The sequence below is a fragment of the Cylas formicarius genome, unplaced genomic scaffold (assembly GCF_029955315.1).
Source record: "Cylas formicarius isolate icCylForm1 unplaced genomic scaffold, icCylForm1.1 PGA_scaffold_12__32_contigs__length_19106922, whole genome shotgun sequence".
In the NCBI taxonomy this organism is placed as follows: domain Eukaryota; kingdom Metazoa; phylum Arthropoda; class Insecta; order Coleoptera; family Brentidae; genus Cylas; species Cylas formicarius.
In genome coordinates this window covers 3,770,870-3,791,255 of record NW_026844225.1, presented here as the reverse complement: position 1 = coordinate 3,791,255, position 20,386 = coordinate 3,770,870, and the positions used below count along the sequence as shown (strand labels likewise).

General features: G+C 33.9%; 1 protein-coding gene across 1 annotated transcript; it reads right to left on the bottom strand.

The window, feature by feature from the left end:
- Positions 1–8,617: 8,617 nt before the first annotated feature.
- LOC132695559 (uncharacterized) lies at positions 8,618–18,480 on the bottom strand. Its single transcript, XM_060659873.1, has 2 exons — positions 16,828–18,480; positions 8,618–8,724 (listed from the first exon to the last, which is right to left on the bottom strand). Exons 1-2 carry the CDS (start codon positions 18,149–18,151, stop codon positions 8,693–8,695), a joined length of 1,356 nt encoding a protein of 451 aa, XP_060515856.1. The 5' UTR covers positions 18,152–18,480; the 3' UTR covers positions 8,618–8,692.
- Between the last annotated feature and the right edge of the window lie 1,906 nt (positions 18,481–20,386).

The following is a 20,386-nucleotide window of genomic DNA, read 5'->3' as shown; positions in this document are numbered from 1 at the left end:
CTATCAATCGTGGCAGCTTTTCTTTTCCGATTATGAACTAATACGATACGAGGTTTCTTTTTTGAAATTTCATTATCTTCATCATCATTTAGAATGCTTTTAGGTCGAACTCTATCTAATGGATAATCGTCTGCGATATCAAAATCTTTCTTATCTTCATATGTCTGTTGTTTCGATTTGTTGTTTTCTTTTCGCTGCTGTGTCTTCTTTTTCTTCTTTTGGCTGCAAATATTCTTTTTCTCTTTCTGATTTATCATCTTGGCTAAAGAATCCTCAATTTCGTATAAACTTTTTTTAGTTTTTTGTAGTTTTTTTAAACAAGTTTGAAGTAATCTCCTGGAACGGTAATAGTAACCACCACCACCGCGGTCTGTATTTGGAATGCCCATTCCGAGTTTTAATTTTGTTTTCATTGCCGCCGTTACTCCTAAAGCGGCAATTTTCTCCTTCCACCCGGAATTTTTAGCTTTAAATCTAGCTGAAGCCTTGGAAGCTAATACTTTATCTGCCTCGTGACGTTTGTTTAAATCACTTTCCGTTGAATAGGCGATATCGTGTTGTTTGCATGCATTGTCCAAACCGTTTATGCCGGAATCGTTTTTAGCGAGACGTTTTTCAACTTTTGTACCGGGGCCGCACCAATTATACCCCGGAATATGCATTTCAAAAGGCAATTTGTTGATTACCGTATTTAATAAACCGTTACCTGATGCGTAACATTTCATGCTGACGATCGTGTGTGTTCGTTTTGTTAGTACAAACTAATATAAAAAGTTTGTAAGTCAACTATTTTATATCATTATGAATAGTACGGTGTTTTAGAAAACAATCACGTTATGAAACTTATTAAACAAAGTACTACATTAGATATTGAAAATAATACGTTTCACGAAAAATCTTACAAGAGGCATGGTAAATTGTTTTTTTCGATTAAATTAATCATCACTAACGTGATGATTAATTTAATCGAACAGGAGAACGGTGTAAAATTTGAAAACGTATACATTTATTCGCGATCTTTGAACCAACCAAAATATATTTACCTGGATCAACTGCTGAAATCAATAAAAGGTATTCGATATTTTACATTTAACGCCGGTGAAAGCATTATGCATCCGTCGGAGGCTAAACCGAACAGTATTTTCATTTTCGACGATGTAGCGTGCGACAACCAAGATGTCATACGCGAATACTTTAGTATGGGACGACATAATAAAATTGATTCGTTTTATTTATGTCAAACGTATGCTAAAATACCTAAACATCTTATAAGAGACAATGCTAATTGTCTCGTAATTTTCAAACAAGACGATTTAAATTTGAAACACATATACATCGATCATATCGGTACCGATATGACTTTTGAACGTTTTAAAGAAATGTGTGCTTTATGCTGGAACGAAGCGTTTAGTTTCCTAACTGTATTTAAAGACTGCGATATTAACCAAGGAGGTCGATATAGGAAAACATTTGATTGCTTCATACATTTCTAATCCTCCTATCGCGGCGGCGGCGGCGGCGGAAGCTGTTTCGACCTGTTCAGGAGCTCTTCAGACCTGTTCAGAAGCTGTTTAGACCTGATCAAGAGCTGTTTTAGACCTGTTCAGGAGCTGTTTAGGTCCCCGATCAAAAGTTGTTTACGCCTGATCAGAGAGAGCTGTTCCTATAAAGGTTATTCACTAGTGGTTCTACATTCAGAACGTAACTTGCTATAGACAGTGATATCGAGCGCTATGATCAGTCAACAAAATGATAAAGTTTTGAAAAAACGATTAATTTCTAAACGTAAGGATATAAGAAAAAAACTTGAAGAATTAAAACGTGGTGAAATGATGCAAGAGACAATGTTTAAGCCTATTACAAAACGATTGAAAAATATCGAGTCTTCTTTGCAAAATTCAACAAGAACAACAACGCCAGCAACCACGACGACGAAGACGACTCTAGTAAGTGATGTAACACAAACTACTCCAAAGTATCATCCTCCCGTAAAAGTGGAGGAGCCCGCCGCCGCCGCCGCAGCAGCAGCCGCCGCCACAGCAGAAGAACAAACTTTACCACTATCAGTAATTCAAAAGAAACGAAAAATATTGCCTAGACAGTTATCATTTAATTCGACTCCTATTAGTAATTACGATTCACCGAGTGAAATGAAACAATCAATTATAGATGAAATTGATTCAGATTATGAAGACAACGTAGTAAACGTAGACAAGGAATCTACTAGTCGATTTGAAGATATCGGACCAGTGTCTTTTATTGAATATTTGGATCAATACGATCCATTACCACGGAAATATATTCGAGAAATGTACGAAGATACCGAAAATAGAGAGTTTGATCACAAGTATGGCGTTAGAATGGATAAAAGTACTGAAAAATTTTTTATTGGTAACTCACAAGTAAATATTCAAGGATCAGATATTTATGTTCAAGGTAAACGGTACAGAGGTACTCAAGGTTTATACGAATTGTTATTTAAAAAGTATCCTAACAATAGTTTATTTAACGAACAAGACAGGGAAAATTATAAACAAATTGTATACAAAACGAACGCTAACAAAAGACATTATAAACCCAATGCTCAAATTGACGGAAGTAAGCTGAAAAAATATAAAAATATTATTGCACCAACAACAACAACTGGGGGAAAGGGTTTAATGACAACAATGGAAGTGACACCCAATAAAAAAGATTACATTTATTGGGACGATCCAAATGAATTAGTTGATCGATTGCGTCTACTCGTATCGTCACAGTCTGCAGGTCATACGGGTCACTTAAATGAGATAAATTCGCTAATTGAAGAATTGCGCGAAGCCGATATTATAGAATGAATCCGTCGAAATTTATTACGGATGCCAAGCGACAAGTTGTCGAGGAACTTCATAAACCTGCTCGTATAAACTTTAAAAGTAGAAAAACTATAATTAAATCTTTATATGATCTGTTTCAAGCTGACCTTATCGAAATGATTCCGTACGCAAAACAGAATCGTGGATACAAATACATACTAATTGTAATAAATTGTTTTTCTAAATTTGTTTGGGCGCTACCTGTAAAAAATAAGTCGGGAGCGGAAGTGACCAGAGCTATGGAAACAATTTTAAAGTCCACCAAAAAACCAAAAAATTTACAAACTGACGCTGGAGCTGAATTTTTTAACAAAGACTTTCAAAATTTAATGAAAAAATATCATATCAATCATTATAATGTATTTAGCGAGAAAAAGGCCGCTATAGTGGAAAGAGTGAACCGTACCATAAAAAATATAATGTGGAAAGAGTTTAGTCTACGAGGAAACTATAAATGGATCGACATATTATCGGAAATTGTTAGAAACTACAATAATAACATCACAGCGTAATTAAAATGAAACCGGCCGATGTTATAAAAAAGCACGAAAAAAAGCTAATGGAAACGGTGTTTAATCGAATAAAAATGACAAATCTTAATACCAAATTTAAGATTGGCGATCGCGTACGAATATCGAAGAGGCGAGGTGTTTTCGATAAAAAATACCAACCAAATTGGTCAACGGAAATTTTTACGGTAGATAAAGTTCAACTAACCAATCCCACTACGTATTTATTAAAAGATGAAAATAATCAAAATATTCTCGGTGGATTTTACAACTAACAATTGCAAAAAGTGAAGTTTCCAGACGTTTATCTAGTTGAAAAAATTCTCAAAAGGAAACGCGATAAAGTGTTTGTAAAGTGGTTGGGGTTTGATAACAAACACAATAGTTGGATAGATATAAATAATGTTGCGTAGGTGTGAGGAAGATTCAGTTGCAAATTAGTAGTGCTCGTAGAACATTTAAAAATGTTTATCCTCGACGTTCAAGGATTTCAGTATAAACAGAGCGATTATATCGTTAGAGAAATCGCAATTATAAACGTGTCCAGTGGAGAACTGTTTCATAGAATGATGAAAACACCTTGTCCGTATAACTGGTTCACAGGTGAAATTAGAAATCATCTTTTGAAGACCACGAATCGTGTCCACGGACTATCCTGGGATGAAAAAGAAGATGAGACCTGTCTACCTCAAGAAAGTGTAGTTAGTTTTATTAGAAACATTGTACAAAATAACTATATCTATGTTAAAGGCAGTTGTAAGGTAAACTATTTAAAATCACTGCTTTATTACAATGATATTGATATTGTCGATTTACATGACATTGGATGTCCAAATTTTAAAAGTTTAAAAGAAAATAACCAGTATAATTTTCATTGTAATAATCACTTTTATAATTTCTCTAATTGTGCCAAAGAAAATGTACTATTGCTAAGAAATTGGTATATTAATAAAAATTATCTTAAAAAATGAACTTGTTGTTTTATTAACTTTAACCATAAGAACAATTAAAATGATTTTTATCATGTGATGGAAAAATTAAACAAGTTATAACTCGAATATTTTTTTATTATTTTTATTTACTAACTAACTAAAAACGATTAATTTCTAAACGTAAGGATATAAGAAAAAACTTGAAGAATTAAAACGTGGTGAAATGATGCAAGAGACAATGTTTAAGCCTATTACAAAACGATTGAAAAATATCGAGTCTTCTTTGCAAAATTCAACAAGAACAACAACGCCAGCAACCACGACGACGAAGACGACTCTAGTAAGTGATGTAACACAAACTACTCCAAAGTATCATCCTCCCGTAAAAGTGGAGGAGCCCGCCGCCGCCACAGCAGAAGAACAAACTTTACCGCTATCAGTAATTCAAAAGAAACGAAAAATATTGCCTAGACAGTTATCATTTAATTCGACTCCTATTAGTAATTACGATTCACCGAGTGAAATGAAACAATCAATTATAGATGAAATTGATTCAGATTATGAAGACAACGTAGTAAACTTGTTGTTTTATTAACTTTAACCATAAGAACAATTAATATTATTTTTATCATGTGATGGAAAAATTAAACAAGTTATAACTCGAATATTTTTTAATATTTTTATTTACTAACACTAAATTTTTGACTTCCAAACTCTTCCGCGTCGTCGTCTAAAACGAAGCAAAAATCTTCAACTTTGCTGGTACTGGGAGTGGTGGTAGTCGTCGTCATCGTCGTAGTGGTGGCTGATTTTAAAATTCTGTTTTCCAGAATTTTTATTTTCTCTTCTTCCGAAGCCGGTTTGAATTTTTTAGCCGGTACGGGTTCGTCCTCCTCTATGGCAGCCGCATAAAAATTGACGTCCGAGAATTCACGCATCCCCTTCAATAACAATTGTAATTCTTCCTCGTCATCGGCCGCCACTCTCAGGTATCGGACGGGAAGATTTTTTAATTTTCCCTGAACCGTTTCATTCTTCGGTGAATATTTCAAATACAAGTGAACTCTCTTGTTCACAATCTTCACCTCTTTCCTCCCATACCTATGATAATTTGATAGATTTTTAGTAAATTATGGAAAACAAAACAATGAAGGTGACAGACTTACCTGAATAAATTTTTTAAAAATACCGCCAGCATCTTGTTGGAAAGTCTGGCGGGATCCGTTGACTCAAAAATTAATGTTGACGGAGTGTCCATAGTCGTTGTGTACAATGATTCCTTGTCGTAGAGTTCGATATATTTATATGCATTTATTTTTTTTAATTATTATCTATCCTAAAATTCCCACTTCGTCAGCACGATAATAACACAGTGCATTCATAATATTAAAAGCGATTACGTTATATTTATCAATTGCGCAAAACATAATAGTTTTGACCCTAACCCCGCTATCCGATAAAAGCGGTAAAATTCTACAAAGTGATATTATTTATCACATACGCGTCTATTAGAATAGACAAAAAAGTCTGCTGCGTATAAGTAAAAATGTCTGAAATCAGTGAGTTGAGTGAAAAAACGCTGCTGAAAATTAAAGAAGTTGGTGAGTTAATTAAAACAAAACATGAATATTGCAAGTGGATAAAATTTCTGAACAGAAACAATTTAATTTTGAAAAAATATTTAAAAAGTGTATCGTCATCGTCGACAGACAGAAAAGCGGTGGCAAAAATAGAATCAAATTTAAGTCTTTTAAAAAATTTCAAAGAACAATTCAAACATCATAAAACAGTTAAAAAAAATAATGCAAAATTAATTTGGGTTGATAACGAGTCTTGCTTTAAAAATCGTATTAAAACGGGAGCAATAGTTAATTTAGATATTAAAGATCCTATAATATTTTTTAGCAAGGCGTTTAGATCATTCTCTTGTCAAATAAAAAAAGCCCTTCGGGAGTCCCTAATTAAAGTTAACGTAATATTTCTTGCAGATTTTGTAAAACCACAAACGGGCGAAACCGATGTAAAACATTTTTCCACCAAAACTCGCGTCATCGATCATAATACCGATTTGAAAGAATTTTATAGTAATTATATTAAAAATAATATATTAACAAAATTAGAGGATTTTCAAGAGAGGGATTCTGGTTGGGCTCTTCACCATATTCTACAATTAAAAGTTAACATTAATAATTATACACCGATAAATATCGGTCTTTCAACTTATGTATCGATGCCAAAATTTATTATTAATAAAAAAGCTGTTCTTAATATTCAAAATAACGATGAATATTGTTTTCTTTGGTCTATCGTTGCCGCGCTACATCCTTGTCGTACAAATCAAAATCCGCGTATTACCTATTCATATCCTCATTTCAGTGAAGTTTTAAAATACGATGGCATTGAATTTCCAATCAAATTAAAAGACATAAAAAAGTTTGAAGAAATGAATAATATTTCCATAAACGTTTTCTCATTAGAAAAGCGGGAAATTGTACCGGCGTATTTAAGTCAATTCTCTTATTTAAGAACGGTTAATTTATTGATGCTTCCCACCGATATAACCAATGATTACGACGACGACGACGACGACGACGACGACAACAATAATCTCTCTAATCACATTAACAATTTTGAGACAGTTTTTCATTTCGCATTAATTAGAAGTTTATCACGGTTATTATCGAAACAAAGCGGAGATTCGACTCATAGCAGATTTTATTGCTATCGGTGCTTAAATCATTTTTATTCACAACAAACTTTAAATAAACACATATTTAGTTGCAGAAAATTAAATAAAACCAAAATTACGCTCCCGACTGAACAAGAGAAACACGTAACATTTTCACATTTTAAAAATAAAGAAAAAGTACCGTTTGTTATCTACGCGGATATCGAGTGTATTTTACAAAAATACGAAGATTCCGCTGCGACGGGAAACATTAAAAAATATCAAAAACATATTCCTTGTAGTATTTCTTATTATCTGTTGTGCAGTTACGATAATAATCTTTCCAAATTTAACTTGTATACGGGTAAAGATTGTATGAGCTGGTTTTGTCGACAATTACAAGAACTGGCCCTACAATTAAATCCTATATTTAACAATGCTGTTTCAATGACACCTTTAACTGAACATGAAAAAGAATCATTTTATACATCAACCACATGTCACATTTGTTCAAAACCATTTACCGAAAATGATTTGAGAGTAAAAGATCATTGTCATTTCACGGGAAAATATCGAGGAGTTGCTCATTCTTCTTGCAATCTTAATTACAAGGACGATCATATGATACCCGTGGTATTTCATAACTTAGGATACGATCTACACTTTTTTATTAAAAACTTGGCAACTGAAATTCCCGGTTCGGTAATATTACTACCTCGTAACAAAGAAAAATATATATCGTTTACAAAATATATCGAAAACACGAGCGTTAATTTTCGATTTTTAGATTCGTTCAGATTTATGGCTAGTAGTTTGGATAAGTTAAGTTCTTATTTAGACCCTAGCGAAAAAAAAATTACTAGAAGCTTTTGCGAAAATCTCGAAGAATTTCAGTTGTTACGGAAAAAGGGAGTCTTTCCGTATGAATATCTAGATGATTGGGAAAAATTGAACGACGTCGAATTGCCCCCGATTGAAAATTTCTATAGTAAACTTAGAAAATCCGGTATTACGATAAAAGATTACGAGCATGCCAAAAATATTTGGACAACATTCAAAATTCAAAATTTACGGGAATATATGGAATTGTATTTGAAAACAGACGTACTATTATTGACGGACGTTTTCGAAAATTTCAGAAATGTATGTCAAAAAACGTATGGCTTGGAATGTTTGAAATATTACACGGCACCGGGTCTGGCATACGATGCATGTCTTCTCATTTCAAATGTTCAACTAGAATTAATTACGGACATCGATCAATTAATGATAATCGAAAAAGGAATACGCGGTGGAATTTCACAATGCAGTAACCGATACGGTAAGGCTAACAATAAATACATGGAAAACGATTATAATCCAGACATTCCTTCATCATATTTAATGTATTTCGATGTAAATAACCTATATGGAACGGCAATGAGACTACCACTACCGACGGGTGGGTTCCAATGGATCGATAATAACGCATTTTATTCTATCATAAACACGTCGGACGATTCTGACGTTGGGTATCTTCTTGAAGTAGATATAGAATATCCTACAATACTTCACGATATCCACAAAGATCTACCTCTATGTCCGGAACGTTTGATTCCACCAACGGGACAAACAAAACAGCCGAAATTATTGACAACATTGTTTGATAAAAAAAACTACGTAATACATTATAAAAATCTCAAACAGGCTCTTCAGTTAGGTTTACGTGTTACAAAAATTCATAAAATATTACAATTTAACCAATCTCCGTGGTTGAAAACCTACATTGACCTAAACACACACTTGAGGCAGCAAAGCAAATCGAATTCGAAAAAATTTTTTTTAAATTAATGAATAATGCCGTTTTCGGCAAGACTATGGAAAACGTTCGGAAATATTAAGACGTTAAACTGGTAACAAGTTGGTCGGGACGATACGGTGCGAAGAGTTATATTTCAAAACCAAATTTTCATAGCTTAACAATTTTCGACAATGACATGGTTATCATTGAAATGAAGAGATTGAATATTAAATTTAATAAACCCATTTACGCTGGTTTTAGTATTTTAGAAATTTCAAAAACATTTTTATACGATTTTCATTATCATTATATTATACCAAAATTCGGCAAGGATGTAAAACTCTTGTATTCAGATACAGATACGTTAATATATAATTTTTACGTTGACGATATTTATAAATGTATTCGAGAAGATATTCATAAATTTGACACTTCTGATTATCCTCCCGATAACATTTATAATATTCCTTTGGCTAATAAAAAAGTTTTGGGATTGATGAAAGACGAAAGCAACGGTAGAATTATGCACGAATTTATCGGATTAAAATCTAAAATGTACGCGATCAAATTATATTATTCAAATGTAGAACGAGAAAAATCTTCTAACAAAAAAGAAGTCGAAACTATTAAAAAAGCCAAAGGTATTACCGGTTCGTCATTAAAAACAATCACTTTTGAAGACTATTATAATTGTCTGTTTGATAAAACTCAAATGTATACCAACGAACATCTGTTTCGTAGTAAAAACCATGAAGTTTTTACGGTAAACCAAAGGAAAATTGTTTTAACACCGTTCGATGATAAGAGAGTGGTTAATTATATATTTACTGATACATTGCCTTGGGGATATAAAACAAATTAAATTTTATGTTAAAAAAATATTCACTTGTTTTAATTAATACAATTTCATAAGCAGCAAAAACTCACTTGTTTTATCATTTTTGTTTTAATTAATTCAATTTCATAAGCAGCAAAAACTCAACAATTTTAAATAAGACATTATTAAAAGGTAAGAACCTATTTGTTTCCTGTAGTCATAATTTAATACAATTTTTTTAGCAGCATTCTAACGTCGAGTCACTGAAAATTTGCGTTAAAGTGTTTAGTCAAGTACGAAGCAGCAGCAGCCATGAATAGTGATCGTTACGTAACAACAACAACCGAAAAAAAAGTGAAACAAGATGTTTCGGAAAACTCCAAAGTCTACTACTATAACGGTACCAAGTACTGTAATAACTGTAATAAATCTTTTTGCTTTTGTGAAGAATCCATTAAAAATCATCCAATATGTAATATAAAATATTGTTCGCAATCAACAAGTCGTTCGAACAATATAAGTTTATATTGCGACGAAGTTATTCCATCATCGTCGTCGTCGTCGTCGTCGTCGTCGTCGTCGTCACCACCAGCGGCCAAAAAAACAAGGATTTAGAACATACCCTATAGAAGAAGAAGAAGAAGAAGAAGAAATACGTTGTGGTGTTTAGCAAATTTATATCGGATGTCAATACTTTGTAAATGTTTTCAATAAATCATCAATTTTATCGGTGCACATTTATTTAATTGCATTCACCTCGACAACCTTTTTAGATATTAATTTGTTTTCTATTCAAACTTATCAATGTAAATGTTTTAAATAAATCATCAATTTTATCGGTGCACACTTATTTAATTATATCGACCAGCGCGCATACACGACGACGCGATAACGTGCCGGCCCAGTTACGCTAGGGGAACAGCGCGCGTCGGCGTTTATCCGAAGGTTCGCGGTTCGAATCCCGCCCGCCCGCGCGAGACATCGGCGGCGGCGGTCGCTTTTTTCGGCTCTCAAGAATTTCTCACCCCCGCACCCCCACACCCCCAGTAGTGCCGAAAATGCACTACGAAATTTATTTTTTCTACGAACCCCTTTTTTTTACCGGGGTGCAATTGCCAAAAAGGCACTAGCGACTATGACGTCATAAAATGTTTTTTAATCAGTGACACCACTTTTTCAACAAGGGGAGGCGCCAAAAAGGCACTATGACGTCACACCTCGACACAGGTGTAATTACCTTACCCACCCCCAGGGGTCCCCGTACACCTGTCTACACCCTAATGGTGACAGTTTCCACTTCTTCGGCGTGACCTTTACTTCTTTTACATGACCCCTTACGAAGAACTGGCTTTGGTACACTGCTGATGGAAAATGCCATCGATGACCTTGAATCGTCACAGTCCCGCGTTAGAATAACTACTAGCTCAGCCCACAAATTTTTCTCAAATATGGGGATTGAGTACATAAATTTATAAAAATATAATGGAATTATATTTCTACGCATGGCACATTACCAGAAATAATTCTACTTTCAAACAGATTTAGCCCTGGTCTGTCGGTTAAGGTTTCTGACTAGAAATCAGATTCTCCATGGCAGCGTATGTTCGAAACCTTCCTACTGCAAACGGCCATTGTTGTGCTTGAAATATATATATTTTAATTAACAGCTCAACCCAGAAATTTTTCTCAAATATGGGGATTGAGTACATAAATTTATAAAAATATAATGGCCTTACATTTCAACGCATGGCACATCACCAGAAATAGTTCCACTTTCAAACATATTTAGCCTTGGTCTGTCGGTTAAGGCGTCTGACTAGAAATCAGATTCTCCATGGCAGCGTAGGTTCGAAACCTACCTACTGCAAACGGAAATTGTTTTGCTTGAAATATTATTTTTGTAATTAGCAGCTCAGTCCAGAAAATTTTGTCAATTATGGGGATTGAGTGCATACATTCAAAACAATATAATGTCCTTATATTTCAAATGCCACATTACCAGAAATAGTTGTACTTTCAAACAGACTTAGCCCTGGTCTGTCGATAAGGGCGTCTGACTAGAAATCAGATTCTAAATGGCAGCGTAGGTTCGAAACCTATCTACTGCAAACGGAAATTGTTTTGCTTGAAATATATATTTTTTAATTAACAGCTCAGCCCAGAAATTTTTCTCAGATATGGGGATTGAGTACATAAATTTATAAAAACATAATGGCCTTATATTTCAACTCATGGCACATCACCAGAAATAGTTCGACTATCAAACAGATTTTGATTTGGTTTGTCGACTAATGCGTCTGACTAGAAATCAGATTCTCCATGGCAGCGTAGGTTCGAAACCTACCTACTGCAAACGGAAATTGTTTTGCTTGAAATATATATTTTTTAATTAACAGCTCAGCCCAGAAATTTCTCTCAGATATGGGGATTGAGTACATAAATTTATAAAAACATAATGGCCTTATATTTCAAGGCATGGCACATCACCAGAAATAGTTCGACTTTCAAACATATTTAGCCTTGGTCTGTCGGTTAAGGCGTCTGACCAGAAATCAGATTCTCCATGGCAGCGTAGGTTCGAAACCTACCTACTGCAAGCGGAAATTGTTTTGCTTGAAATATATATTTTTTAAATTAACAGCTCAGCCCAGAAATTTTTCTCAGATATGGGGATTGAGTACATAAATTTATAAAAACATAATGGCCTTATATTTCAACTCATGGCACAACTCCAGAAATAGTGCGACTATCAAACAGATTTTGATTTGGTTTGTCGACTAAGGCGTCTGACTAGAAATCAGATTCTCCATGGCAGCGTAGGTTCGAAACCTACCTACTGCAAACGGCCATTGTTTTGCTTGAAATATATATTTTTTAATTAACAGCTCAGCCCAGAAATTTTTCTCAAATATGGGGATTGAGTACATAAATTTATAAAAGTTTAATGAACCTATATTTCAACGCATGGCACATTACCAGAAATAGTTCGACTTTCAAACAGATTTAGCCTTGGTCTGTCGGTTAAGGCGTCTGACTAGAAATCAGATTCTCTATCAGCATAGGTTCGAAACCTACCTACTGCAAACGACCATTATTTTGCTTGAAATATAATTTTTGTAAATAGCAGCTTAGCCCAGAAAATTTTGTCAATTATATAGATTGAGTTCATAAATTTAAAACAATATAATGCCCTTATATTTCAAATGGCACATCACCAGAAGTAGTTCTCGTAGGTTCGAAACCTACCTGCTGCAAACGATCATTGTTTTGCTTGAAATATAATTTTTGTAATTAGCAGCTCAGGCAAGAAAATTTTGTCAATTATGGGGATTGAGTTCATAAATTTATAACAATGTAATGCCCTTAATTTCAAATGGCACATCACCAGAAATAGTCCTACTTTCAAACAGATTTAGCCCTGGTCTGTCGGTTAAGGCGTCTTACTAGAAATCAGATTCATCATGGCAGCGTAGGTTCGAAACCTATCTACTGCAAACGGCCATTGTTTTGCTTGAAATATATATTTTTTAATTAACAGCTCAGCCCAGAAATTTTTCTAAAATATGGGGACTGATTACATAAATTTATAAAAATAAATTGGCCTTATATTTCAACGCATGGCACATCACCAGAAATAGTTCGACTTTGAAACAGATTTAGCCTTGGTCTGTCGGTTAAGGCGTCTGACAACAAATCAGATTCTCCATGGCAGCGTAAGTTCGAAACCTACCTACTGCAAACGGCCATTGTTTCGCTTGAAATATATATTTTTTAATTAACAGCTCAACCCACAAATTTTTCTCAAATATGGGGATTGAAAACATAAATTTATAAAAATATAATGGACTTATATTTCAACGCATAACACATCACCAGAAATAGTTCGACTTCCAAACAGATTTAGCCTTGGTCTGTCGGTTAAGGTGTATGACAAGAAATCAGATTCTCCATGGCAGCGTAGGTTCGAAACCTACCTACTGCAAACGGCCATTGTTTTGCCTGAAATATATATTTTTTAATTAACAGCTCAACCCAGAAATTTTTCTCAAATATGGGGATTAAGTACATAAATTTATAAAAATATAATGGACTTATATTTCAACGCATGGCACATCACCAGAAATAGTTCCACTTTCAAACAGATTTAGCCTTGGTCTGACGGTTAAGGCATCTGACTAGAAATCAGATTCTCCATGGCAGCGAAGGTTCGAAACCTACCTACTGCAAACGGCCATTGTTTTGCTTGAAATATATATTTTTTAATTAACAGCTCAGCCCAGAAATTTTTCTCAAATATGGGGATTGAGTACATATATTTATAAAAATATAATGGCCTTACATTTCAACGCATGGCACATCACCAGAAATAGTTCCACTTTCAAACATATTTAGCCTTGGTCTGTCGGTTAAGGCGTCTGACTAGAAATCAGATTCTCCATGGCAGCGTAGGTTCGAAACCTACCTACTGCAAACGGAAATTGTTTTGCTTGAAATATTATTTTTGTAATTCACAGCTCAGTCCAGAAAATTTTGTCAATTATGGGGATTGAGTGCATACATTCAAAACAATATAATGTCCTTATATTTCAAATGCCACATTACCAGAAATAGTTGTACTTTCAAACAGACTTAGCCCTGGTCTGTCGATAAGGGCGTCTGACTAGAAATCAGATTCTAAATGGCAGCGTAGGTTCGAAACCTATCTACTGCAAACGGAAATTGTTTTGCTTGAAATATATATTTTTTAATTAACAGCTCAGCCCAGAAATTTTTCTCAGATATGGGGATTGAGTACATAAATTTATAAAAACATAATGGCCTTATATTTCAACTCATGGCACATCACCAGAAATAGTTCGACTATCAAACAGATTTTGATTTGGTTTGTCGACTAATGCAGTAGTTATTCTAACGCGGGACTGTGACGATTCAAGGTCACCGATGGCATTTTCCATCAGCAGTGTACCAAAGCCAGTGTACCATTAGGGTGTAGACAGGTGTACGGGGACCCCTGGGGGTGGGTAAGGTAATTACACCTGTGTCGAGGTGTGACGTCATAGTGCCTTTTTGGCGCCTCCCCTTGTTGAAAAAGTGGTGTCACTGATTAAAAAACATTTTATGACGTCATAGTCGCTAGTGCCTTTTTGGCAATTGTACCCCGGTAAAAAAAGGGGTTCGTAGAAAAAATAAATTTCGTAGTGCCTTTTCGGCACTACGGGGGGTGTGGGGGTGCGGGGGTGAGAAATTTTTGAAAGCCGAAAAAAGCGACCGCCGCCGCCGCCGATGTCTCGCGCGGGCGGGATTCGAACCTCGAACCTTCGGAGATAAACGCCGACGCTCGCGCTGTTCCCCTAGCGTAACTGGGGGCCGGCAGGTTATCGCGTCGTCGTCGTGTATGCGCGCTGGTCGATATAATTAAATAAGTGTGCACCGATAAAATTGATGATTTATTTAAAACATTTACATTGATAAGTTTGAATAGAAAACAAATTAATATCTAAAAAGGTTGTCGAGGTGAATGTAATTAAATAAATGTGCACCGATAAAATTGATGATTTATTTAAAACATTTACATTGATAAGTTGGAATAGAAAACAAAATAATATCTAAAAAGGTTGTCGAGGTGAATACAATTAAATAAATGTGCACCGATAAAATTGATGATTTATTGAAAACATTTACAAAGTATTGACATCCGATATAAATTTGCTAAACACCACAACGTATTTCTTCTTCTTCTTCTTCTTCTATAGGGTATGTTCTAAATCCTTGTTTTTTTGGTCGCTGGTGGTGACGACGACGACGACGACGACGACGATGATGGAATAACTTCGTCGCAATATAAACTTATATTGTTCGAACGACTTGTTGATTGCGAACAATATTTTATATTACATATTGGATGATTTTTAATGGATTCTTCACAAAAGCAAAAAGATTTGTTACAGCTATTACAGTACTTGGTACCGTTATAGTAGTAGACTTTGGAGTTTTCCGAAACATCTTGTTTCACTTTTTTTTCGGTTGTTGTTGTTACGTAACGATCACTATTCATGGCTGCTGCTGCTTCGTACTTGACTAAACACTTTAACGCAAATTTTCAGTGACTCGACGTTAGAATGCTGTGAAAAAAAATTGTATTAAATTATGACTATAGAAAACAAATAGGTTCTTACCTTTTAATAATGTCTTATTTAAAATTGTTGAGTTTTGCTGCTTATGAAATTGAATTAATTAAAACAAAAATGATAAAACAAGTGAGTTTTTGCTGCTTATGAAATTGTATTAATTAAAACAAGTGAATATTTTTTTAACATAAAATTTAATTTGTTTTATATCCCCAAGGCAATGTATCAGTAAATATATAATTAACCACTCTCTTATCATCGAACGGTGTTAAAACAATTTTCCTTTGGTTTACCGTAAAAACTTCATGGTTTTTACTACGAAACAGATGTTCGTTGGTATACATTTGAGTTTTATCAAACAGACAATTATAATAGTCTTCAAAAGTGATTGTTTTTAATGACGAACCGGTAATACCTTTGGCTTTTTTAATAGTTTCGACTTCTTTTTTGTTAGAAGATTTTTCTCGTTCTACATTTGAATAATATAATTTGATCGCGTACATTTTAGATTTTAATCCGATAAATTCGTGCATAATTCTACCGTTGTTTTCGTCTTTCATCAATCCCAAAACTTTTTTATTAGCCAAAGGAATATTATAAATGTTATCGGGAGGATAATCAGAAGTGTCAAATTTATGAATATCTTCTCGAATACATTTATAAATATCGTCAACGTAAAAATTATATATTAACGAATCTGTATCTGAATACAAGAGTTTTACATCCTTGCCGAATTTTGGTATAATATAATGATAATGAAAATCGTATAAAAATGTTTTTGAAATTTCTAAAATACTAAAACCAGCGTAAATGGGTTTATTAAATTTAATATTCAATCTCTTCATTTCAATGATAACCATGTCATTGTCGAAAATTGTTAAGCTATGAAAATTTGGTTTTGAAATATAACTCTTTGCACTGTATCGTCCCGACCAACTTGTTACCAGTTTAACGTCTTTATATTTCCGAACGTTTTCCATAGTCTCGCCGAAAACGGCATTATTCATTAATTTAAAAAAATTTTTTTCGAATTCGTTTTTGCCTTGCTGCCTCAAGTGTGTGTTTAGGTCAATGTAGGTTTTCAACCACGGAGATTGGTTAAATTGTAATATTTTATGAATTTTTGTAACACGTAAACCTAACTGAAGAGCCTGTTTGAGATTTTTATAATGTATTACGTAGTTTTTTTTATCAAACAATGTTGTCAATAATTTCGGCTGTTTTGTTTGACCCGTTGGTGGAATCAAACGTTCCGGACATAGAGGTAGATCTTTGTGGATATCGTGAAGTATTGTAGGATATTCTATATCTACTTCAAGAAGATACCCAACGTCAGAATCGTCCGACGTGTTTATGATAGAATAAAATGCGTTATTATCGATCCATTGGAACCCACCCGTCGGTAGTGGTAGTCTCATTGCCGTTCCATATAGGTTATTTACATCGAAATACATTAAATATGATGAAGGAATGTCTGGATTATAATCGTTTTCCATGTATTTATTGTTAGCCTTACCGTATCGGTTACTGCATTGTGAAATTCCACCGCGTATTCCTTTTTCGATCATCATTAATTGATCGATGTCCGTAATTAATTCTAGTTGAACATTTGAAATGAGAAGACATGCATCGTATGCCAGACCCGGTGCCGTGTAATATTTCAAACATTCCAAGCCATACGTTTTTTGACATACATTTCTGAAATTTTCGAAAACGTCCGTCAATAATAGTACGTCTGTTTTCAAATACAATTCCATATATTCGCGTAAATTTTGAATTTTGAATGTTGTCCAAATATTTTTGGCATGCTCGTAATCTTTTATCGTAATACCGGATTTTCTAAGTTTACTATAGAAATTTTCAATCGGGGGCAATTCGACGTCGTTCAATTTTTCCCAATCATCTAGATATTCATACGGAAAGACTCCCTTTTTCTGTAACAACTGAAATTCTTCGAGATTTTCGCAAAAGCTTCTAGTAATGTTTTTTTCGCTAGGGTCTAAATAAGAACTTAACTTATCCAAACTACTAGCCATAAATCTGAACGAATCTAAAAATCGAAAATTAACGCTCGTGTTTTCGATATATTTTGTAAACGATATATATTTTTCTTTGTTACGAGGTAGTAATATTACCGAACCGGGAATTTCAGTTGCCAAGTTTTTAATAAAAAAGTGTAGATCGTATCCTAAGTTATGAAATACCACGGGTATCATATGATCGTCCTTGTAATTAAGATTGCAAGAAGAATGAGCAACTCCTCGATATTTTCCCGTGAAATGACAATGATCTTTTACTCTTAAATCATTTTCGGTAAATGGTTTTGAACAAATGTGACATGTGGTTGATGTATAAAATGATTCTTTTTCATGTTCAGTCAAAGGTGTCATTGAAACAGCATTGTTAAATATAGGATTTAATTGTAGGGCCAGTTCTTGTAATTGTCGACAAAACCAGCTCATACAATCTTTACCCGTATACAAGTTAAATTTGGAAAGATTATTATCGTAACTGCACAACAGATAATAAGAAATACTACAAGGAATATGTTTTTGATATTTTTTAATGTTTCCCGTCGCAGCGGAATCTTCGTATTTTTGTAAAATACACTCGATATCCGCGTAAATAACAAACGGTACTTTTTCTTTATTTTTAAAATGCGAAAATGTTACGTGTTTCTCTTGTTCAGTTGGGAGCGTAATTTTGGTTTTATTTAATTTTCTGCAACTAAATATGTGTTTATTTAAAGTTTGTTGTGAATAAAAATGATTTAAGCACCTATCGCAATAAAATCTGCTATGAGTCGAATCTCCGCTTTGTTTCGATAATAACCGAGATAAACTTCTAATTAATGCGAAATGAAAAACTGTCTCAAAATTGTTAATGTGATTAGAGAGATTATTGTTGTCGACGTCGTCGTCGTCGTCGTCGTCGTCGTCGTAATCATTGGTTATATCGGTGGGAAGCATCAATAAATTAACCGTTCTTAAATAAGAGAATTGACTTAAACACGCCGGTACAATTTCCCGCTTTTCTAATGAGAAAACGTTTATGGAAATATTATTCATTTCTTCAAACTTTTTTATGTCTTTTAATTTGATTGGAAATTCAATGCCATCGTATTTTAAAACTTCACTGAAATGAGGATATGAATAGGTAATACGCGGATTTTGATTTGTACGACAAGGATGTAGCGCGGCAACGATAGACCAAAGAAAACAATATTCATCGTTATTTTGAATATTAAGAACAGCTTTTTTATTAATAATAAATTTTGGCATCGATACATAAGTTGAAAGACCGATATTTATCGGTGTATAATTATTAATGTTAACTTTTAATTGTAGAATCCGGTGAAGAGCCCAACCAGAATCCCTCTCTTGAAAATCCTCTAATTTTGTTAATATATTATTTTTAATATAATTACTATAAAATTCTTTCAAATCGGTATTATGATCGATGACGCGATTTTTGGTGGAAAAATGTTTTACATCGGTTTCGCCCGTTTGTGGTTTTACAAAATCTGCAAGAAATATTACGTTAACTTTAATTAGGGACTCCCGAAGGGCTTTTTTTATTTGACAAGAGAATGATCTAAACGCCTTGCTAAAAAATATTATAGGATCTTTAATATCTAAATTAACTATTGCTCCCGTTTTAATACGATTTTTAAAGCAAGACTCGTTATCAACCCAAATTAATTTTGCATTATTTTTTTTAACTGTTTTATGATGTTTGAATTGTTCTTTGAAATTTTTTAAAAGACTTAAATTTGATTCTATTTTTGCCACCGCTTTTCTGTCTGTCGACGATGACGATACACTTTTTAAATATTTTTTCAAAATTAATTTGTTTCTGTTCAGAAATTTTATCCACTTGCAATATTCATGTTTTGTTTTAATTAACTCACCAACTTCTTTAATTTTCAGCAGCGTTTTTTCACTCAACTCACTGATTTCAGACATTTTTACTTATACGCAGCAGACTTTTTTGTCTATTCTAATAGACGCGTATGTGATAAATAATATCACTTTGTAGAATTTTACCGCTTTTATCGGATAGCGGGGTTAGGGTCAAAACTATTATGTTTTGCGCAATTGATAAATATAACGTAATCGCTTTTAATATTATGAATGCACTGTGTTATTATCGTGCTGACGAAGTGGAAATTTTAGGATAGATAATAATTAAAAAAATAAATGCATATAAATATATCGAACTCTACGACAAGGAATCATTGTACACAACGACTATGGACACTCCGTCAACATTAATTTTTGAGTCAACGGATCCCGCCAGACTTTCCAACAAGATGCTGGCGGTATTTTTAAAAAATTTATTCAGGTAAGTCTGTCACCTTCATTGTTACTAAAAATCTATCAAATTATCATAGGTATGGGAGGAAAGAAGTGAAGATTGTGAACAAGAGAGTTCACTTGTATTTGAAATATTCACCGAAGAATGAAACGGTTCAGGGAAAATTAAAAAATCTTCCCGTCCGATACCTGAGAGTGGCGGCCGATGACGAGGAAGAATTACAATTGTTATTGAAGGGGATGCGTGAATTCTCGGACGTCAATTTTTATGCGGCTGCCATAGAGGAGGACGAACCGGTACCGGCTAAAAAATTCAAGCCGGCTTCGGAAGAAGAGAAAATAAAAATTCTGGAAAACAGAATTTTTAAATCAGCCACTACT

Bases quoted from the DNA above. Each gene is read 5' to 3' on its own strand.
- LOC132695559 (XM_060659873.1), bottom strand. From the start codon at position 18,151: ATGAGCTGGTTTTGTCGACAATTACAAGAACTGGCCCTACAATTAAAT. The intron at 8,725-16,827 runs GTTTACGTGTTA...AGGTCAATGTAG, and splicing joins CAAACAGGCTCTTCAGTTAG to GTTTTCAACCACGGAGATTG.